At 35.0% G+C, this 24,426-nt stretch overlaps 1 protein-coding gene across 13 annotated transcripts in view; it reads left to right on the top strand.

Annotated features, from left to right (window-relative positions):
• Tbl1xr1 (TBL1X/Y related 1) overlaps positions 1 to 13,940 on the top strand; it is a 169,060-nt gene extending 155,120 nt beyond the window's left edge. For all 13 annotated transcript variants that reach the window (XM_063227196.1, XM_063227193.1, XM_063227187.1 and 10 more), the window contains 4 exons: positions 2,157 to 2,284; positions 3,312 to 3,477; positions 8,297 to 8,398; positions 9,218 to 13,940. In XM_063227196.1, the coding sequence (XP_063083266.1) occupies positions 2,157 to 2,284; positions 3,312 to 3,477; positions 8,297 to 8,398; positions 9,218 to 9,244 (423 nt within the window). In that variant the 3' untranslated portion in view covers positions 9,245 to 13,940. The remainder of the gene's footprint in view (positions 1 to 2,156; positions 2,285 to 3,311; positions 3,478 to 8,296; positions 8,399 to 9,217) is intronic.
• The last annotated feature ends 10,486 nt before the right edge of the window (positions 13,941 to 24,426 follow it).

The following is a 24,426-nucleotide window of genomic DNA, read 5'->3' as shown; positions in this document are numbered from 1 at the left end:
GCTTAGTGGGCTGAGTAGGCCCTCTCTCTGCTGGCTGCTGGCTGCTGGCTGCTGGCCTTGGAAAACCAGTGCTTTAGTTCCAGTCTGAGAATCAGAGGTATCATTGGTGGTGCAATCGAAGGGCGCAGGATCACTGTGCAGCTTAACAGTCAGGCTGGAGGAGTGAAGCCAGCCAGGCTGTCACCTCATCAGATCCAGACAGTGCTCTCCACAGTAGGGAAGGCAAACTGCTTTCCTTGTTTCTAATTAAAACGTACCAAGAAATAATGTTTAACCGAGTACTTGCATACACCGTAAGTTGGTCAAGCACAGTTATCCTTCAAAAATACTAAAAAATGTAACACTGTAACTTACTTTCACTATTAGGAAGTCATGTGGTAGAGTTAAAATTCATTCACACCTGTAAAGATCTGACATCTTAAGTCTTCAAGATCTTTGTAAATTTGTGGGTTTGACTGAAATTTTATGAATTGTGTTAATTTGATTTTAGTATCATATGAGTGTATAATATCCTCAGAGAATCTCTTAGCTAGTGAATCTCATAGCTAATGAACACACCCAACACTCACATCTCCACAGGGAATTTTTTTCCCCTTGTTTGACAAAGAAAAACAGGTACCCTCATCCAAGCTCATCACCATAGTTAGGAAATGAACAGTTCTGAGGTGAACAACAGTAATCTCAAATGATCTCTACTGTTTTCATCTTTGATTTTTTTACAGTACCAGTGTCCACAAGTTTGATGATGTTTACAGTATAATCGTGAGGGAAAACTACTTTTTCTTCTGTCGCATACACTAAATGAAGCCTGAGAATCTGGTTGATTTGTTACTTTGTTTTTCTTGAAATACTTGCTGTGGTTTTGGATAGAAAGTTCTTAAGCATAAGGTCCCATGGAAAGTTACTAGTAAAAGTGCTTTTCTTAATGCTTTTGCTTTGGAGTTCTTGTGTGCACATGCACTGATGCTTGGGGAAAAAAATCTAGTGGGAAGAGCATGTGGCATATATGAGGAACGATAAAAGATGCCAATCTAGAGACCCTTGTACCATGGTAGAGTTGCAAGCTAGAGAGATTGGTTGGAATTAGAAATTACTTGAGACTTTTTTCATCCTAAGAATAATTATAATTCATATACTATTTTGAAGTAGAAACAAGATAGATAAAATGTAATGAAGCCATTTTGTGAGAACAGAGAATAACAGATAAACATTAAGAAACTCTTTAAGAATTACCAGCGTGATGAACTTTCAAAAGGAAACTGAAAAGACCAAAGTGAAGACAGTGTGTATACAGAGCAGAATATTTCAAGGAGTCACAATGTCAAATATTATTGAAAGATCCAATAAGTTCTAGAAACACGTTTTTGATTAATTTACAGATGGTTACAAAAACCTAAGATACAAAAACACTATGATACTGCTTTATTATCTCTTACTAGTTACATTCCTAAAGTGAATTCTAGCTAATTTTTGTTTCTTTATTGGCTGCTGGAGTTATGTGCATCTGGCAAAATACTGCAGAATCTCCCCAGACCCTTGTCTGTATTGAATGATTGCCAGAAATACTCTAGGTATTTTGTTCAAAAATAATGCATACTTTTAAAAAATCTTAGGAAAGTTTTTTTCTGCGCTTACCTGGTTTTTTTAAACTGTAGTTGTCACATCTGTTGCTTTTCATTTGGGGGTGTGTGTGTATGTATGTATATATGTGTGTGAGATTCACCATTCTGTTATTTGTAAGTTGCTTACTTATTTTCACATCTGCATTGTGAAATTTTCTTCATTCTACATTGTAAGCAATTTATAATATAGCACTTTTATTTGAGAAAGCATAGAAACTGTGTTTAAACATTCGAACTTCAAGGAACTTCTTGAATATAAAATTTGTTCCATCTGACACTACTGTCTAAAGCAGTTTTGGAGCAACTGCAGTTAGTTGTTTTCAGACCCTCACAATTGTATTTTTTTTAAAGAACATAAAAGTTTTTCATTCTTCATAGAAAGATATATATTACATATTTTCTGGTACATTCATTCCTAAATATTCCTTTGACTTTTATTATTGTTCGTTTAATGTCATGTATTTTAGACTGCCAAGATTGATTAATTAAACCTGTTGTTATGAAAAAAATTATAAATTTCTCTTTCTTGTTTAGATATGGAGTATGAAACAAGACAACTGTGTCCATGATTTGCAAGCACATAATAAAGAAATCTATACTATTAAGTGGAGTCCAACAGGACCAGGGACAAATAATCCAAATGCCAACCTTATGTTAGCAAGGTGATAATTTCTTAACTCTTCCTTTCATGACTCTTTTATAAAATAAAACTTTTTATAAATATGACAGAAAATTAAGAAAGATTCCATGAAATGGGAGCATGTCCCACAAGGAATATATTTTTAATAAGAACCTTTAAATGTGGAATTTTATTAGTAGTATTTCACATGATATCTGAATCAAATATTGATCAATACTGAGTTCTGGTTACAATTCCTGTGATTGAAGCATAGTATAATAGCTTTATCAGCATTTTATAAAAAAGAGATTAACTTATACAAGAGAAGCCATGTGATATTTAAGCCCATATGTCTGATTTATTTCACTTAAGGTACATCCATCCATTTTCCTACAAATGGCTCAAGTTTATCCTTTTTTACTCTGAAACCCAAAATACAAAGAACAAAATAAAAGCTAATAGGGAATAGATCTTTTCAAGTGGGAATGGGACTAAGATGCAAAGAGGAGAGGGAAAGGGAATGAGAAGCAATTGTGATGTACCGTGTGTATGTGTGTGCGTGTGTGCCGTAGCTCCCCACGGGCCATTGTAGTCATGTGATAGAAGTGTGTTGGATGGCCAGGAGAGGGGATTAAAAGAAAGAAGGAAATTATGTTATGTCCATGCACCTGCTCCCTACAATGAATGTAAAGTATGTGTACAGCAAGTGTCCTAATCAAGAATAAATTTTAAAATATACTAATAAAACATTAAAAAAGAGACGAACTTTAAAATATGTTCAGTTTGGTGTTGACAACCATGAATCACTAAGCAAGGGATTATTCAAAGGAATACAATAATTAACTCATTGATACTTCCTAATTCGGGGACCTGGATATTCCTTATACCTACCTTTTTCTCTTAACTTCCAGTTTTCCAGAATACTAAATCTTACAGTCCAGTCCATTTCTCCTAAATAATTTATTAGCTGTTTGGGAACAGAATATGGGAAGTTGAGGGACAGGGCTAGAAGAGTATTTTATTGCTTATTTTGTTTATATTGTATTTTCTTATTTTCTTTCCCTTTCCAGTGCATCCTTTGATTCTACTGTTAGGTTATGGGATGTAGACCGAGGGATTTGCATCCATACTTTGACAAAACACCAAGAGCCTGTGTATAGTGTAGCGTTCAGTCCTGATGGCAGATACCTGGCAAGTGGTTCTTTTGACAAGTGTGTGCACATCTGGAACACTCAGGTATGTCACTTAGGTGGTTGTGTGCTCCTGTTAAATGAGAGCCTTTCATCTATACAGTTTAATTCCCCATTTTAGTTATTCTGTGTGTGGCATTTAGGTTAATGCTTAGTTTTTAAAGCGTGAGAGTGTATTTCGGGGGAATTTACAGCTAAATATCAAAACCAAGCAAAATTATTTTTTATATGAATATCAGAATTTAGATAGAGTTACAGTATTTATCATTAGAGTTTAGGATGCATTTGTTTAGATAAATAGAAATGAGTAAAATAATGTATTAAAGGAGAAGATTTTTTTTTTTTTTAATTTTTTTTTTTTTTTGGTCTTTTTCCTTTTTATCGGTACCGGGGATCGAACTCACGACTGCCTGCTTGCAAGGCAGGTGCTTATGCCGCTGAGCTAAATCTCTAGCCCCTAAAGGAGAAGATTTTACAGCTAAATATTATTTAGTAGAGACATAGAACTATGCTACCTTTTCATGGACAGTGTCTAGAAATTCCTGCAGGTAGAGAAAACAGCCTATTGGTTTGTTGGTTTTTTTAAAAAAAAATCTTTTTTCCTGCTCTACGGTTTATAATGGCAGTCATTGCACTCATCCTTTTCTTTTAGGATGAATGGAATTAAATTCTTTTGAGTCACTTTCTTGTTTGTAGCTGACCACTGCCATTTTTTATTTCACAAATTAATTTTTATGAATCATCACTTTTGGGTATTTTCTGATTAAGTTGTACATTCATATGGTTCAGAATAAATCTAGATGTTGTATAAATCTATACACTGAGAATTTTGCTTCCTTTCCTGGCTGTATCCTCTACAAGGTAGCCTTTTGTTACTAATTTTCTTTCTGAGTTCTTAAGCAAAGCAATCTGTGGGGTTTTTTGGTTTTTCTTCCATTTTGTAGTTTCTCTAATAATAATGTCCAATTTACAAGTGAAAAATTAGACCTATTTTTTTAAAAATTAGAGTATTTATTTATTTGGTACCAGGGATTGAACTGACAACTCAAGCTTGCCAGGCAAATGCTTACACTGCTGAGCTAAATCCCCAGCCCTAAAAAATTAAGACCTTTGTATAGCCTTAAATTTATATTTTTCTTAGGAATGAGATTTAGAACCCTTTGAATAATGTCAGGGTACAAATCCCCAGCCCTGAAAAATTAGACTTTTGTATAGCCTTAAATTTGTATTTTCCTTAGGAATAAGATTGAGAACGCTTTTAATGTCAGAGTTCATGTTTTCTGTGCATTCTGATCATGTTCTTCCTTTCTTGTATCTGCTTTTATATTTTCTGTGCTGGGTATATTCATTAACTATAAAAAACATGTTTTAAAAATTATTTCCAAATTACAGCTTTGTGCTTCTCAGAAAAGTATCTGCTTTTACTTTTTAAAAACTGAATAATAACTGAGTATTTGTGAAAATCAGTCTACATATAAATAATGCAAATCTTAATGTACATGTTAGTCTTTTGTTATTCATTTTCACTTCATAAAATATTTCAAACATACATTGATATCCCAGTTCTTTCCACAGTTCTGGCAAATGAAAACTGGATGAGAATCTAATCAAACTTTCCCATAAGGTCAGCATGATCCTAACCATTGAAGTTGATTGTGTTCTCATCCAACTCGATTTGCAACCAGATTTGTTGAAAGAATCAAATTTATGAACTGAGATACCGCTGAAATAATATTACAGATACTCATATATAGAGTGTGTGTAAATTTGATAGTAATTTTTGATATACTTTTTTTTAGACCTTAACTACTTTTAAAGTAAAATATTATATAGATATAGCGGAGGTGTTTTTTCTTTTTCCTCTTCCTTTATAGAGGTTATAGCAGAAGAGGGTATGTTATTCCCATGAGAAATGACATACTATTACTTTGTGTGGTAAAAAATTGTATATAAATAGTAAAGTATTGTATATATCTTTTCAGGCTTGCATTTTTCACCCTTTTTATAATTTTTGGATTAAAATCACATGAATATAGGTCTAGAATGATGGTTTGACTGCATAGAGGATTGAGTAGTAATTTGTTTTTGTTTTGGTGGACTTTGTAAAATGTAGTACAGTTACTGTGAACATGCTTGCATATTTTCTGTGCAGATGAATGAAAGTTTCTGATATAACTATGTGTGTGTATAAATGGAAATTAGGAACCCATTAATGAATACATGCCAAATTGTTCTCCAAAGTACTTAACACAATTTACACTTCTAATGATGATGTTCAACAGCCAAAGACACGTTTCCTGTTTTCATCTGTTCTGAGATTACCCAACTATTAAACATTTTTCCAGTTTGATGGATATAAAATAACGCTTTGTTTTTAAATTTGTTCTTCTTTGATTATGTATGAGTTTAAATATTTTTGCAAATGTTCAAGTATCCAATTGGACATTGTCTTTTTCAAGGTACAAAATTTATAGAACATCATCCCCTCATTTTCCCATGTGTTTTCTTTTTTGCACTATTAATTAGCTGGTCTCTTTGCATTCTTTGTTGAATGGATTGTAGCTATCTCCCAGGTCTTTCATTTTCTGTATAGAAGCTTTTTAAGTCAGTGTTCAGATCTACCAATTTTTTTACTTGATTAGTACTTTTCATAGTTTTTCATAAAGTATTTTAGCTGTTTTTGTTTTGTGTTCTAAGCCCTTTGGAATTGATTTTATATATGATGTCAGGGTCATAGATGCTGTCTTTCTATATAGAGAGTTATCTCGGGACCAGTCATTAGTTACTCCTCAGAATGCCACTTCCATCTGTTCCAAGTTTATAAGCCAAGTGTGTGTGTATGGATTTTCTTTTATTCCATAGATAACTTTCATATACACCTGAATCTAAGGCATAGTTTCAATAACTCATAAGTCTCATTTTTGTCAAAGTTGCTTTTCTGTTCTTGGCACAGTATTTAGTGTTTCTGAAAAAAGACTGTACAGTTCTGGATTTTGTTTATGATTCCTTTGAATTTATAAGTGAAATTATTAGTTTTATCACCCATAAATATGGTTTGTCTCCATTTCTTTTATTCCTTCAGTAAAGTTTTATAATTTTCCTGTAAAATTTGTCTACTCTCTTTTCTTAATTTACCCTGAGGTACTTTATATTGCTGTGAACAGCGTGTCTCTCAAAATACATTCCCTTTACTTACTTGTTGTTCTCAAATTTGAAACATTTTCAGGTACTTGCTTAGTACACTTAAGACAAAATCCATTTTCATGAAATTTGGATATTGAAAGATTGCGTGGTAATGGAAGATACTGCTAGACCTTTAACAACATTTGCCCATACATTCATAGTATTTGCTGTGTAGCTAGTGTTTATAAGACTCTTACTTTACTTGGTTTGAAATTTAAATTTGAAAGTAGTGAAATGGATTGAGTAAATGACATAAGGAAGTAATTTTCCTTGTGACATACCTACAAACAGTTTTATTTACCTTTCGTTACTTGGATAATGTTACCTAAGCACTTGATAGATAGTTAAGTCTTATTTAAATATGTACTAATTCGGTCATCTGATCCATTAGCCTTTTAGTATCTTAGCGTTGACTTATTGATCATACGTTGTTGGTTTATTATTGCCCAATTTAAGCTTAGTAGTTAGTGCTTTTGAAAGAAAATTACTTGTTTTTAACCCCAAATTCAGATTATAGGTCTATAGGTCAACTACAGATTCTGCTTTCTATACCTTAGCAGAATTTAGATTTTAGTGATACCATTCCTTTCTTTAGTAACTGCAGATATTCAAGGCCTATTGTACTCAGATTTTTTTCATTAATCTCACATTGTGAGAACTTTTAGATGGTGGGAGGGGGAAACAGTTGGGCTTCTCAGTCTAGTCTATAGTAGTTCCTCTATGGTCTGTGCCACCTGAAGTAGACTGAATATGCAGAAGACAGCAAAGGAAACCAGCCTAGGAATTAAGAGGTGGGTGGGCGGGAAGCTGTGTGCAAGGTACATGACTCAGCTGCTATGCTGTTTTTAAGTAGCTTTGTCTGCTATCATCTCTAGCTTGAATTTTGAGGTTGCCATAAAACTGTAGGCATCACTTCAGAGTTTGTCCAGAGCAAACTCCGGAAGCAGAATTTTTATGTTTTTTAGTTCTCACAGCGGGGACTCTGACATCTTGCTATACTTATTGCCTTTATAGTATATATTTTGGGGCTGAGTTTTAATTCTTTAATGGCAACTCAGTGTTGTTTATTTTTATTGCCAAAAGAATCAAGTAATTTAGTTATGATTCAGCTAAATTAATGATAGAATTGTTAGTATTCCCGTTTTTTCAGCTTGTAACATCTTTCAAGAATAATTTGTAAACCATTATATTCTTTAGTTTCTTCTCTTCACTGTCCCTGATCCACATATGGTATAAACAACAGACTTATATTGGGGTTATCTTTATTAGTTTGTTATACTTTCTGTAGAATGTTTTGTCAAAGAAATTCTGAATTAATTTTGTTCCTGGGTGTATTGGCAGAACTCATGCATCCTCTAGTTTAACAACAAAAATGTATTTTATGTTGTACACTGAACAATTACTTCTAGATTTCGTTAGCTGTGTTGGTAAAGCCAGCAATACCATCAGCCAAGAGTGGCCCTTAGCACTGAAGAAAACTGAGTATGTTACGGTGATCTTTTGAGAGCAAGCTGCTACTATTTTATAAAAGAATTGTATCACCTTTTCACATTTTGGAACTTGCACTTACTGTGTCTTTGATGCTATGTCTCAGCTCTCTTCAATAAAAATAAAGCTATATAGTATTTTTTATCCCACTGTTTGCACTTGGAATAATTTTGACACTCTGTTTCCTTTTTTAGACAGGTGCTCTAGTTCACAGCTATAGGGGAACAGGTGGAATTTTTGAGGTTTGCTGGAATGCAGCAGGAGACAAAGTTGGAGCCAGTGCATCAGATGGTTCAGTAAGTGTAGCACAGTGTTTCTAAAGGGTGGTGGTGTCTGTAGGTGCACACTGGGGCACGCTTTATTGTGGTATGGTCTCTTTGCAAAATAGATTTAAAGAAGATGGGCCTACTTTCTTTTCCTCTGAAGTTACTTGCATTCAAATAATGTAAGCAAATTAAGACCACCTTGCCAAATCGGTGTTCTCATTATCCAGTAATGAGTTCTACGCAGATCTTTATTAGTGAGGTTGAGTATGGTGGGGCATCATTCTGAGAGTGATTTGAATACTACTTCTACTCTTCCAGTAGAAGTGTTGGCTTAGGGAAGAGATGATAGGGGTAGTTGATTCCTACATTCATGAATATATGTTGCTGAGTTTTCAAAATGAAAATGGCCTTAAAAAACAAAAGAACAACAAAAAGCCCTTACAAAATTACCATTTACAGCTTCTAGACTTCTAAAAGCAAAGAGAGCATGGAAAGAGAATAACAGTTTGCTGTTTACGGAAGCCGTACTTAACATGTGATATCATTCAGTAGGGTCCTAGAAAATTTTGAGTGAATTTTTCCCCGTACTTTTTAATGAACAGTAATTCCTAAAAGTCTAGCCAGGTTTTTTCTCTTGTAGTGTTAGCTCGTGGTTGTTTCCTTCATTTACTTCGACCATACGTCTTACTTCTGTTGATTAAGTCCCTATTTCCATGATAATACTTAATTGGTGTTATGGACTCAAAACTAAGAAACAGATTCTAAATTGTACTGTAGGAAAGCAAAGTTGAACTTGAAATGTACAATTAAATTCTGGATGCATGTGTTGATTGTTTTAATTTCTTACAGGTTTGTGTATTAGACCTTCGGAAATAGCGCTACTAGTTGGAAGCCATGGACCGACTATGAATGTGTACATAGCCAAAATGACTGTCCCTGACCCATGTACTGCTATAGTCCCACTTGAACCATGGCCAGTCCACTACAGCCAAATCTAAAAGAAATATATACATACAGTGTATATAAACAAAATTGCACCCTGAAGATGACAGAGTGTTGTCACAGCTTGTGAATTCTGTTCACCAAGTGCTGGAATCTAATCTGCTGTGCCCCTAAAATAGCGTTTAGAAGTTTTGGATATGAAAAACAGAAGAGAGAAAGAAATATACGTTATAAAAGCAGACCATACATGTACCAGTTTTTGGATACTAATGACAGCCTTGTTTCTCCCCTTTGAATCAGCAGACACCATGGATTATATTCTTTTTTTCCCTTCAGTAGTGAGCAGTTTGTATGTACAGAGAAAATGGACTTATAAAAACTCGCAGCAGTAGTTTGTTCTTGCTTTTAAATTTTGTTTTTGGTTTAGATTATGGATGCATGAAGTAAGGGAGTGAATCAGTTTCTTTATATTTTTTTCACCTTTTAAACAACAAAAAAAATTCTTAATACTTTTATGCATTCTTTTGAAGAGGTAGATGTTTGGTACATTTTATGGCTCTCAGAGCATATATTCAATTGGTGCATATTGTGAAAGAGGGAATTGGAAAGTAAATGAAAACATGTGACTTCGGTCATGTCAATCTAAGACACAGTAAAAGGGTATTATGCTCTATTTTTTTTTGTGTGTGGTTTTTTTGTTTGTTTTCTTGTTTTTGGTGATGTGGCTTAAATACAATAGCTTCTTTTTGGGGACATTTCTGCCAATTAAAGACTAGAAGGGCACAAAATTTTTTTTTTAAATACCATAGAGAAGATACATTAAAAAAATCTTCTGATGTTTTGTAGCCATAACTGAATTATGGTTAAAATGTGCACTATTGTGAAAAGGAGCAAAGTAGTTTCGGACTTTTTGTTTGTTTGTTTTGCTTTGTTTTCTAAGAGATTAAAATGTTTCTGGATAAGGATTAGCTTCTCAAAGTGTCCATCATTCTGTATAGAAGCTTAACTATGTAATGTAACCAAACTCCAGTATTAAAAATCTCACATGTTATTTTTCTTTATACAAAGCAAGATAACGGCGTATAACACTGCCATTACATGGCAAAATGTTTGCTACCTTAGTTTGAAAAACAATCTTTAAAATAAAAGACTTGCTTCAAGGTGTTTTTAAATAGCAGTGATTCTGAATTTTTTTTCAAAAGTATAATTGCACTAACCTCCCTGCTGCTCTGAATCTGCATTTGTGGTACTTGTGACTACATTTTTTCAAATATAGATAGATGTAAGCTGCTATTTTTTTTCCAGTAATCACTACTATATCATGTCTTTTACTCTGTTTATATCAAATATTTTCTTAAAGAAGTAGGTATCAAATCTTGTGCTCATGCAACTGAAGTACAATATACAGATAAATGTTAGCATGAGGCCATGTGTATGTGTATTAACAGGGTTTGTCATGATTAATATAACCCGGAGTGTCAAGTTTGAAAAAGATAGTTTTCAAATTTATACCTTAAAAGTTTTGATTAAGCAATTGCTTGTTAACAAACTTAGCAAATTAAAAACACTATTCCTGTCACTAGTTAGTTTGAGGCCTTTACTACTAAAATTTTAACCTGAGTTCTAGGTTTAAGTAGAAACTGATTTAACCCAAGTAATGCAGCTTTGATTTGCAGCATTTGTTGTTTTGCTATTTTTTACAAAACAGCATTGGTTGAAGCAAGTCTTGGTTTTACTAAGGTAGAGTAGCATTTGCTATTGGTAAGAGAATAAATACACTTAATTTACAATACATTGTTATATGTGCCCCAGCTGTTGTTAGTGGGGACTATGATACTGTAATAATATTTTTTAAAATTCATATCCAGAGAGACAGTCATTCATGATGGTTTTGTGCCAGCTGTTTATAGGGTTTTGGATCACATTAGAGATATTTAGAACTTACTACCCTGTGACTTATGTAGGAAACTTAATATGCTGAGTATCTGGCACTTGAAATCCTGCTTTTCTTTCTAGAGGTCCGCATCTGTGGTTGACCTCTGTTGTTGTTTAAAAAAATAAAAATAAAAATTTAAAAATCTGTGCAATAATTTTTAAATGTGCTCCCAGGAATAGACACAAATGTTTTGAGTATGTTTAAGCTGCATTTTCCTTTAGTGATGCATTTGTCAATTGCACTGAACTCAAATCTGAAAGTCAGAGGTGGTTAGTGGTAGTACTTTTGTATTTTGATAAGGACAGTTTATTCATTTGCATACAGTTATTGACCTTTTCCCCCCAGCTGATTAAAAGACAGCAAGAAATTCTGCAATATAGCTGCCAAAATAACAGCTAGCTACATTTTTATGATATTGTCATCTTCTCTGTTTTTTAAAAATTCTTTAGCTATTTTACTTTAGCATAATAGTCACAATAGGGCATATAAAAGATTATAAATGCAGAGCTTTATTATCCTGAAGTCTTGGGTCTTTTTAAGTATGAACTTCTCTGAAAGGTATCCATTTTGTAGGCTTGGGTTCTTCACGAACATACAATTGCTTGTTTTTGCTGCTGTTCTCAACATCATCATTGCCTGCTGATGTGCCACGATGCTGCTCCAATATAGTGAAAAAAAATGAGATCGTCTCTAATTGAGCAGTAACATACTTGCAAGAGACGAAGTTTCACAGCCTGTAAAGTTCTATATTTGAGGTTCTTACTCATTTTTCCTATTTTTTCCTAACATACTCCTGAAGATCAAGGTGAACCCAGTAGTTTTTCTGTGGTGTTCATTACAGACCATCATCTTATACACTACTGTAAGAAATCTACAAGGAAAAACAGGAAGGCAAGTGAATGAATACTCCTTGATTAAAACAGAATACAGAAAGAGCAGCTGCCACTCTTAAATGTTATAAAGGAGTATCTTTTTCTCCATGTAGGAAATTCTTTACTTACATTTGTTCCAGTCCCCTATAATGAACCAGGTAGCACTGAGTTTCAAGTGGCTTTTAGAAGTGGTAACTGGTAATTTCCTAATAGGTCTTAGAGTATATCAAATTCTGTTTTAATTAATTGTCCTCTAGGTAAGTATGTCTTAGGATTAAACATCTTTTACAGATACTGAAAGTGCCTCCTTTTGTGGTGTAAAAAACAAATTATGGTGCAAAAAGTAATCATTAGATTGAATTACATGAAGGTTTTTTGCTTTTTGACATAAAAATGTCGAGAAAGGCCAAAGATTTGTACTTTTTCACTTAACTTATAAAGCACTCCTTTTTTCCTTGAACTTCTTTCTGTCAAATTAGATTTAATGAGAGAGTACTATTTTTAAGGAGCTATCTGTTTATGTAGAGTGGTTTTGTTAAGAGTAATGTAAACTATAAATGAGTAGAGGCCTAAAGCGGACTGTGCATTTTTGCTATTTAAAGGAATCACAAATGATCATACTGCAGCAAGCAAAAATGACAAGCTTTACTAAGTAGAACATAAATCTCAAATGCAGTGTTTACTCTTTTAAGACGATTTTCATTTTCTTAAGCACACTGTACCTTTGTACAGAACCTGTGTTTATTCTCATGCTAAGGATAGTACTTGCTTATGGTGAGTTACTGTTGACAGTTTCCGCAGAAGTCCTGTTTCAGTGGACCAACATTGTGGCATGGCAGGAAATGCCAACATTTTGGGGAATAGCAGCAAAGCCAGAAGAGACCCTGGTTGTTTTTGTTTGTCTGTTTTGTTTTTTTGTTTTCCCCTCTCCTTTCTGAACCAGCAGGGATGGAAGGGAGAGTAGGAAGTTATGAATTACTCCGTCCAGTAGTAGCTCTGAAGTGTCACATTTAATACCAAGTTTTTTAAAACATGATTCTAGGTAAATGTAGGAGTGGAAAACAGGAAGTGTTCACTTTTTAAATACACTGATTTAGAAATTTGATGTCTTATTTCATTATCTCTGAGTATATTGGTAGCATTCTTTGTTTCTGCCTTTCTGTTGACAGTGTTGAAGCAGGGTGAATAACTAAGGCATATTTTTTCCTAGTAAGCCAGCCGTTCATGATGTTTTCTTTGGAATTTCTGGATAAGTTCAAGAAAACATTCTGCATGTTAAATTTAGTCTGATGTACTTACCCATCTCATTACAAATAAAAACATGCAGACTGCATTTTTAGCTCTGTAATCCTTGAATACAGAAACTAATCTTTCCTGACTTTGACATTGTAGTTACATTTTCATTTTGATTTTTACAAATCCTTTGGGTCTAATTCTGTGAGCCTACCTATAGCACTGGATGAAAATGTCTGCATCATTTCTTTAGTTATCCAGTTAACTTTAAAACTGTTGTAAAAGTGTAAACCAGCCCATGACAGTTTTTTGTACATGTTAAAGAACTTTATTGTTCAGTTTTCATGATTATTGTGTAAGGAAGACTGATATAGATGTTCTATGCTGTCCTGGACCATGTTAATTAATTACACTTATGATGTATTTTGGTTTCACATCACAATGATTTGTCCCTAATAACCCTTTTTATCCTTTCCAGGCACATTTTTTGTTGTTGTTGTTGCAGTTTCCCTTTGCATTGTATTGCTTTGACAACTGTAATTTGAATCAGATCTGAAAGAGGTCCAGAATAAAATATATTTTGATATTATGTTGGCTGTGTACATATATAAAACCTTTGATATCTATGTAGTTTGTATAGACTATTTACTAGTTAAGAGAGAGGGATGGTATTGTTTACAATTTTCTTGTTTACATTCTAATTGCTTTTATTTCTCTAATGTTCTGTAGAATAAACCTCTTTGCTCTGAGTTAGTTTTCATATAACATGTATATTCTCCCCCTTCCTGATGTTACCGATTATAATAGCTGTCATCAGAACCCAGACCATTGTTTTTCATAAACATTGTTTTCCAATTCATGTACCTTAAGCCCTTAGATAAAATTAAAATTTTGCTATTTTATTACTTCTTGCAGGGAATAAGATTTTTTAAAATGAAGGGATTATTTTCTATTTTTATTAAAAAATAATAGAGCATCTAATCAGCTAAAGGATAGCTACTTTGAATTATTTTGAAAAATCAGTATTGTATTTAAAAGATACTGTCTCACAGACTAAAAAGAGACTTGACTCATTTGTCTGAGTAGCATGCGGTTGAGCACAAAACAATATGTTGAAGATACTTAGGGTGGAGGGTCAACTTCCTTAATGGCATTGTCCCCTTCATGTAAACCAATTATAATTTAATTATTTTTGTTGTTAACTAGTTGTTTGTATCACTACAAACTTAATAGTCCCTGAGTAAAAGATACCAGACACCTTTGAGGTTTAATTCCAATTTCTTTAGCATTACTTAGAGACTTTTTTAAAAAAGAATCATTTGAGTATGGTTTTTTTGCTAACTTGCTTTTTAAAATTTTGTCTTTTCCACACCTTCTACCTTTCCTTTGCATTTCCTTAAACAGAAATAAATACTGGCATATCCTTCCATGTTTTATTAGAGATAAGCCACTGCAGCTGCTAAAGCTAATAGCTGCTCATCTTCAAGGGGTTAACTTTTATTGCATGGCATAGATTGTTAATAATCTGTATTTTATACTTTCCCAACATGTACTACTAAGTATTTGAATCTATATGAGCTTGAAGTTAAATTAATTTGAGCAGTCACGGAGAGAACTTTTTAATTTCATAGTTCTAATACTTTACCATGGATTAGATTTCTTACGTATTACAGTATGTAGCCATTTAGTCTAAAGTTTACTGTAATTCCACTGTATTTGTTTGAAAAATACAGTGAGGGAAAAGCCCCTTGGACAGTGGTTTTATGGTGCTTTTCTCTGCTGTACCAGAAGTCTTTGTCAACAATGAAATGTTAACCCTATGCTACTTTTCTGCATGCTTCTTAAATGTCATATCTCAATACCTAATTGTCCTAACTTGTAATATTTTTGTATTAAATTTTTTAGGATTTCCTTGTAACTTCTTTATAACATTAAACACAAAGTGTTTAGTAAAGTACAGATTACAATTACTAATGTTTCTTGGCTGTTGGGTTTATATGATTATATTTCTTAGAACTAGGACCAGTGGAATCTACACTGAACAAGCTACTAGAGTTCTGTTATTTAGCTTTATTCACAACTATTTTTGAAAACAGCTTTCTAGCAACTAATCAAGTGGTGAGTGGTGCTGTGGTATCAGAACAAAAAAGCATAGGTTGGATAGCCCCTGGGCAGCACTGCTGTGGAGAAACTCGAGCTCTGAGCCAGAACCTCAGGTAGTCGAGCTCTTGGTTACAATCCAGTCACACTGGGCTCAGTCTGAGGTCAGATAACTGAAAATATCAGTTTCCAGAATGTTCAGTTCGGAATATTTTTGAAAGTCTTCACATTGCCAGGGCCTCTTCATAGACATATTGGCTTAATTTGCACACTCTACTGGTTTCACGATCTGAATTTCTACTAGTTACATGAGGAAGTCTGTCCTCATTAAGGCCAAATTCTGTACTTTTGCCGTGGGTATCACAGTGGTGGTATAAAGTCACCAAAGAAAGTTGAATAAGGACAGTGTATTTTTAAAACTGCAAACTGAAATGGGTGAATCTTTAAATGTGTGAGTATAAACCTTGCGTCGAGCAGGTCTGCTGTTGAAGTAATGAAATATAAAGATAAGTCCGGATTAAATTAGAGGTAAGTTAATTTTAACTTTGGAAGAATGTCAGTTAATTTGGAGTATGCATTAGAATCTTAAAATGCCTGGCCCTGCCCCTTGCCTGTTGACGAGGTGGAGGTAATGGTAGCTCAGTGTACTTACATTCGTGATGGGTTAGGGGCATTGTTGGTGTGGTATATTTATAACAGAAAACATAGCCTTACAAAAAAATTCACACACAACATATAATAGATTCCCTTTCCAAATCCTTTTCCGGTACACTGTCTACTATTAACACTTTGATAACCATCCTTAACGTTTTTGGTACATAATTTAGAGAAAAATAACAATATAATGACATATTCATTAATTTCATTTTTTCACTGAAATCATCAGGGTGTCTCTATACTGTTAATGTAGCAGAACTGTAGGATTTAATAATATGCATCAGCCTAACTTGTCAGAATGAATTTGGGCACCACCTTTATTACTATTTGACTTAACATTTCCCCACCCATTAAATGAGGTTAGTGGTACTGCATTTCCCTGGAAATAAAACCTCCCTAGAAAACAAGCTTCCACTGTAATTAATAGCTGGCCTTTATACCATGGAGATGGCCAGCATCTTGCAAAAGATTATACCTCACTGTTGTTCTGTTACTCTATAATGACAAGGATAGGCAGACATTTTTGATCTCTAGTTACATCTTATTTTTGGTGAAGCAAGATAGTAATTAGTTTTGTTATAAACATAATGATTTTAATCTCTAAATCCCTTACTGAATAATTCTGTGATGTATATGGTGCACTGTATGGTACCATTTTATTTTTTCATGGCCACATTTCATTTTGCAATAAAATTTAGAGTCTGATATACTTTATTTTTTCACTGATTAGTACTACAAGCAGTAGGCAATAAATACTTGTGCATATGTAAGGAAAGTTTAATCTGATGTACCCCTGGTTAATAGCCACTTCAAAGAATCTGTGAAACTTGCTACCCCGCCACTTTGGAATATTAACTGAATCTTTTATTTTAAAAGATAATTTAGGAATTTGCAACAGGGAAATTTGGGTGTGTTATATACCTAATATAGGTATAAAAATGAGAAGAGATTTGAATCTGAATGACAAATGAGGCAGGAGTTAGAAAACTGTTTAAGCCTCAAAATCATTCAGTTACTAACCACTAAACACACAACTAAGATTTTGTTAAATGTGAATGACTTTTTTCACCACCAGGCACAGTATACACAATCTTAACTGCAAACTTCATGGAACGTGAGACTTAGAGCATGTACGAATCCTATTCAAAGCCATGTTTCTACTCTGTGTCAAGTGAGCAGACATTCTTTTCAGCATATATTTGCGTATCTGATATTTTCCAAGAATGCTGTCTGGCACTGTGTATACAGTAGTGAGGTTTAGAGAAAAAAAACGGGCTTCGTCCTTGTGAAGTGTAACGAGGAAAGTAACATTTAGGGAAAAAATTAGATTGAAGCATCTAAAATTACTTTCTCTAAGTCAAAAACTTGGAAGTGGTGGCAGGATTCAGGCAGCTCAACCTCATTTCAGGTACAAGTTTTATAGAAAGGGAAGGGAGTACCTAAAAATCAAACCTGAGGGATGAGCTGTTTAGTCTCTGTCTTTTATGGTTGAGGAATCCATGGATACTGTTTGAGAGGTAACATGATTGACCACCGGGAGAGACACGTAATTGCAGGTGCAGTGGGCACTGCACAGGGCAGGGTTGCGCACATTTCATTTTCACTTACTAAAAATGATTGGCATGCTTCTACTGTTCTGATTTTATAGCCAGGAACTCAGAGATGCTGGACACTTGTGCCGATCCCTATTTGTCCCCTTCCTGAAAATCTCTTGCCTTGCAGTTTTTTAAAGAAACAGTATGTGCATTAAAGTATTTCATTAATATAAAATAATCTGAGTTTTATCATCCATCTCAACTCTCTTCAGAAGCTTGTTTGAAGTTGGTGATTTAGGACTTTGCTAGTCAAAAAGGTAGCAAATCAGCCTTCATCTACAAACTACCTAAAAATCATCTCAAGCGCGTGGTTGTGAGTTCAATTCCCAGTACAAAAACAAATGATCTCAGGTCCTATTGAAAGACCTGGACAGAAATTGCAGTTAAAAGTCTCCCAAATCAACTGTATGCATGTGAAAGTTTTATAAGTGTTAGTTTAGGATCCAAGTCAAAATAGAGTATCTTACACTTAACCTCTCTGTGACAGTTCCTGAATTCCACAAGACTACCATAATAGAGTAAAGCAAAAGAAGTTTTGAAAAGCAACCCTGGCACTAGAACATGCAGTGGAGAAACACCACCATATCTAAATTGCTTCAAAGGATTCTCAGTAATCCCACTTTGGTATATGTGCTGCAGAAGCAAGCACCTAGTAATCTCACTTCAATAATGTCGCAGTATGTCAGGTCCTGACTAATTGGTCAGGTCAACTTAATAATCTGTAAGATCCCTCTCTGCTTGTGTCCTTGTCCTATAAACTGAGCAGTAATAACTCACCCAGACAGTAAGGGTAGGTAAGATGGTGCCTGCATGTGTTTAAGCTCTGGGCCCATCACATGAAGTGTGAGAAGGATGACCGTGCTCCTAATGGTAGAGGAAGCTAGGAGGGTCTGTGAGAAGCCAGAGTTTGCATCTCCTTTTGTTTATTTATGACACCCTTTGTAATCCCGGTTCTTCATGTTCAGTTTTATGTAACAGTACTCACTTTATCTCTTCATTTCTTGGAACCATTCTGAGGATTTCATTTACAGTTGAGGCCAGTGAGTTCTATCATGGGTGCATCCTTGGATATTAGAGGTTTGTGTGTTTTTTTTAGTACAGAAACAAATACTTGCTAACAGTATATTATTAACGTTTTCATCCTCTTACATCTCATTTGATTGTCAAAGAAAGTCAAGAACTCCTTAGGTGAAAAGTTTATTCCACCCTAGACCTGCTGCCACAGAACGTATGTAGGCTGATGATTGTCCATCTGCACTTTACACCAGCTCCCCACATGTTCCCAGAGCACACGAAAACCAAGACTCGTGCTTCAGTGCTCTAGTGCCCTCTGCCAATCACCACTGCAGCGACGTCTGAGGCCAACATGGCCTTTTCCTCCTAAGTTAAAAGAAAAACACCTGGGTTCCCAGAGACGTGGCCTAGAAATTCGGTAATCTCTTAGGACGTGTCCAGGCATCGATCACTTCTGAATCTGTCCTAGAACGTGGTTCTCTCCAGCAACACATTCTCTTCCTTTTAAAAAAAACAACTTTGTGTTGTTTTGTTGATTCCTTGCTGCAGGCCCAGCTGAAATGGATAGCTGTGTGTACAAGCATGGTGTCACAGTTTGCATCAGTATGATTTTTATTTCTGCGCTAATCTAACTAGAGCTGCAGAAGTGGATAACTTAGGTGTTAACAAAGACTAGCTCTCTATAGGGAGTATTTTAATCCATTTTACAAAAGAATTAGCACCACACATACAGGTGCCATAAGTATAGATGATATACCAGGACACGTTTTGGTAACACTTGGAAGTTTCTGATGTCGGGAAGACTCCCATGTCTGGACGCAACCCGCTATGGGCTGCCTTGAAAGTAACTGTCTCTGGTCTGAGCTTAGGTATGTCTACGGTGTAGACTCCTGGGATAGATTCGAAGCTATGCTACAATGAGGAGCCCCATTATAAAGTTGGCAAGACTTTTGTACTGGGTGGAGACTAAGTGGCAGGGGACTGCGGGGTAGCCTCTTAGAAACTGAACTTGAGTAAGGAAGCTTTCTCTCCACCTTCAATCACGTTCTCCTCTAGCCATCCCGAGATACATGGTCTCCTGAGTGCTGACATGATAGCTAAGTACTCCTTCACCTGGCTTTCCCAATTCTTAATTTTTAGATTCAATTTAGGCTTCAGACAGGCCAACCACCTACTCATTCCCCATCTGCTCCTGCTCTCTGCTTGGTGTCCCCATTTCCCTCTCAGCTGTGTTTGTAGAATTCTTTATTGCACTATTTTTAACAGACTAGATTCTTAAAAAGCAAAGACTATCATAATTTCCTTTAGATTCCTCGGTCTAATACAGCTCCTGAGAAACAGACGTTTGATTGGTAGGAGGTGCTGAGGAGGGGAAAGGTGCCCATAAATATGACTGGTGATGGAGGAGCTTATGGTAAGGCATTCCTGGAGGGTAGATTGTGAAAATGAGAAGCTGAGCTACCACAGTGAAGACCTACCTTTTGCCTGGGCCATGAGCTTCAGTAAGTTACTCTGCATGTGACCAGCAGCTTCCTGTTTGGAAGGAGTATCTGCCTAAGATAATTGGCTTTTCAGGATTAGCACACTGGTGGCTTTCACGTGTGGCGTTATCACTATTTTTACTGTTACAAATATGCCAGCGAAAACATTTAACAAGATGATTTGTTGAAAATAATTTGTTTTATTTAACAGTGCTGATATGGATAAGACTTCACACCTCTGTCTTGCAATGAGTGAGACATTTTAAACTATGGAATTGTTTTTTACCTGCAGCCATTATATAATTTGTGTGTAATTGGTTCTTTTATGTTACTTCATCTGTATTTTTTTATTTGCATTGTCAAGAACTGGGAAATGCATTTGTAAAATCATCTGCTCTAAACATCCATTCTGTAACCTATTATTTATTCATAAACATCTGAAACTTAGTATTAAAAATCAACGGTTCTAAAGAAGTACCATTGAAATTTCATTTTCTCTTAGCTTGCATTTCAACTATGTCTCTTAGACTTCAATTTTGAAACATGAATCAAAATTAAAATGGCACTTTCTTTTTAATCACCTTTGTCTGGCATAGGCCTTTTTTCTATGTAATTTTTATTTATTATGATAGTAATACAGATTCATTTTACAAAATTTCAAGATAATGCAAAGTCTGAGTACCTGTGTGTGAAGAGAAAGCCTCAGTATAAATTTTATCTGCCTTTGAGCAGGATTATTAGATGCTGCTAAATAAACTGTTGAGCCATTTCTGTGAGGAATAGATTTTAGGGTGTATAGGAAAAATGAGAAAGAAATTAAGTCACTGAGATTTTGCTACAAATTGTTGTAGCATAACCATGCAAATACTGATTGATACACTCTACATATGCTAAGCTGGAAGTTTTTCTTTATAGAATTAGCCTCTCTTACCTATGTAATAGTCTAAACACTTTACTGTGCATTTATAAACCAATAAAGTATGTTTTAACATAAAGGGTATTACTGTATATTTGTTTTTGTATACTTTAATTTTATTTCAATTAAAATACTAAAACATCTTTCCTTGATATTGAAACAGTTTTATTGAGCTCTAACAAAATAAAACTATGACTTTGAATTGTGCATTCTGTATGTTTTATCACATGCATACACACCTGAAATAATTAAGGTGTTAAGAAATGAATGTGCTCTAACAGATGACCATAGACCTGTAGGGTCAGGCTGTGAACATCTCTGGGCAGGGAGAGTTGTGTAATTCTGCCTAACAGATTGTCATATCTTTTTGAAAAAGCTTGCTTGGTTTTTGGGTTTTCTGAGGTAGGGTCTTACAACCAAGCAAAAGTCACTGTGTCCCAAACACAGAAAGTAGCAGCATTTCGCCAAATATAAGGAGGAAGTAAATATAAGTGTAAATTCAGGGAGGTGAGGCCACCTGTTCACCAACGAAGGATTAGTAAAGAAGGTACCCTGTGTGTGCTTTGGCAGCTTGGAAGGCCCTGAGGCTGGGGCATCACCCAGAGGAGGACCTTCATAAAGTCCTGAGGCCTTTTGATTCATTCATTCATTGATTTATTTGGTCTGACCTAAGTGGGATAGAGTCAGATTTTTAAAAATTCTAAGAGAAATGCTATTTTTTTAGCACCCTAGTTTGTCAAATAACATTCATACCTGGTACATCATAGTTGATTTCCTGAAAGCCGTTTATTCTACCTAAGATAAATTTATGCATTCAGCAGCACTGGTGAAAAACATAATTGTTTCTCAACAGTCTTATGAGAAATGAAACTTAAAAACAGGGGATTTAAGTGGGATTTAACTCAGCATAAGTGCCTGCCTTGCAAGCAGGCAGTTGTGAGTTCGATCCCTGGTACCGATAAAAAGGAAAAAGAGAAAAAAAAAAAAAAGATATGGAAACTTAAGAGCTACAACTGCAAATATAAGTCCAATGTAAATTATGCTTTGGCAACTGATTGGTTTCGATACGTTTTAGGTGAAGTAAATAGTTGTAGTCAGAAAGATCCAGGGGAGGTTTAATCTGACCCTGGTTAAAACACTTTTCTCTGTAAAGCCTGGTAGTGTAATGTGATAACATTTACATTGCAAATCTTCCCTTTCCTTTCTAAGAAATTCTCTGCAATTGCTTCTTGACAGGGAATGACATCATTTTAAACAAATACCCTGAGATAGTGCTGCTTCATTTTTCAATATCATGTTCCAAAATGAAATTAGTGTGTTTTAGAGTGAAGATTATTTCCTGAGCACTCACATCTAAGTGAGGGAAAGGAAAACATCCTGGTGAGTTTTACAGTATGTTTCGAGAATCTTTTCATCATCACTGTGTACTAAGTAAGCTGGTGCAGCTGGTGCTGGTACACAATTTGGCTGCAACCTGAATCAGACAAGAAACATCAAATTTCCCCATAAAACATGGAGCCTAACCACTGAATTTGATTTGGTTCTCATCCAATTCAGTTTGAGACCAGAACCTGGAAAGAATTTGATTCATGAACTGAGACACCACTGTACTTTTCAATGACAAACATAAATGCCATGTTCATTATAGTTAATAAATTGACTACTATAAAACAGCTATTATAAAACCATAAACTGTAGCAGAATAATTTCTTTTTCATATTTTTAGAACATACCATTGTTTCACATGACATACATTTAGAACGTGCTTGAAATAAATGACTTCCTGAATCACTGAGTGAATGAATGAATGAACTGAATAAATGTACTTTGTCTCACTTCTAGATAAGGAAGTACTGTGCCTGATAAGTGTTTAGTACTTATCTACAGTCTTAGATTGAATGAATGAAAATGAACTAAACACGGTGACTGCTGTGAGTAAGCGTGGCTGTGGGTGACCTCCTCATGGCTGAAGATTGCCCTGTGCTCAGACAGCTTTTCACAACTGCACCAGCTGGCGCGTTGGCTGGGTACATCTATGGGTGCCTCCCTGTGTTGTGAACTCTAATGGTATAAAGCAGAGAGCGCAGCTGGATTTGGTTCAGTGTGGCCTAGCAGTTTTCACCTAACCTCTCAGAAATTGTTCCCCACTTTGTGACATGTCAGTCGATAGATGTACTATGTTGTGTTTTTCAGGGATTACTATTATACAAATTAGAACTGCTCCGGCAAGTCCAAACCATATCATTGTCAGTCTCTCTTTGTTACCCATAGTTCTTTCTTACTCCAAGTCACTTAGCCAACTTGTTCAAAAGTTTGATAATGGAGAAAAAATAAATCAGTTATTATCGAGATAGATTACCTAATTGCTTATGGGACTTCAGGCCATTCTCCATTAGTAGCTTCTCTGTGCATTTACTAAGACGAGAACACAAAATTACAAACTAATGACAATATATTAAGGGTGGAATTAAAAGTATATTTTGCATCAGTATTTTAAATTATGAACCTAAGTAAAATGTCGTTTGTGAGTTTAAAGAACTAAAAAATATTAATGTAAAAAACGTGATGTGTTTGTTCTGAGGAAGTTAAAATGACACATTATAGCTTTATTATCTTATTAAAAGCTGCCTTGGCACATGAATTTGGGGATTTGGAGTGGATATAAAAGTTAACCTTTAAACCCAACTGAGCTTTTCATAGATGGAGAAGGCTGAGGGCCAAGAGAGATTAAATGATAGGTCCAAAGCTTGGCAGATGAAAGTAAATAAATATTTAAAACCTGGTAACAAATGTCAGGCAATGACAGAAACAAACATAAAATCCACGAAGTCGGGACTTGATCTACAGTATATGTACTAGTTTGGTACAATATTTAATTGTAGTTAATATTTTCTCCAATTCACTGAAAACACTATGGTGTAGTAGACATTTGACTCTGAATGTAACATTGTGTATAACTTTTGGCAATTCTTGTAGTCTTCAAATTCTTGGTTTATGAAAAATAATTGATGTAGTAAAAAAAAAAAAAAAAAAGCCTCGCCTGTCCGGTGATCACAAGGTATAAGCAAAATATACCTTGGAAAGTAATAACTGATGCGTGTCCCATGTGCCTTCTGTCTATTAACAATGCCCTTACCTACGTGGGTTCCCATGTGCTGGACAGGTGGCAATGATGTGAGGTAAACTGCTAATTATTGTTTGGCCTTTAGTCGGGTTAGTGCGGGGATGACGTGGGGACACCTGTCCAAGGTCCCTCTTCATTTGTTGGAGCCCTGCTGCTTTCCCTTTCTCTGGCTTGTCTCAAGACACCTG

Source organism: Cavia porcellus, unplaced genomic scaffold (assembly GCF_034190915.1).
Source record: "Cavia porcellus strain 051 isolate PalLab524CR breed Dunkin Hartley unplaced genomic scaffold, mCavPor4.1 scaffold_17, whole genome shotgun sequence".
NCBI classification, from domain to species: domain Eukaryota; kingdom Metazoa; phylum Chordata; class Mammalia; order Rodentia; family Caviidae; genus Cavia; species Cavia porcellus.
Note: the sequence above shows the minus strand (reverse complement) of the source record. Positions and strands in the feature narration are given on the sequence as shown.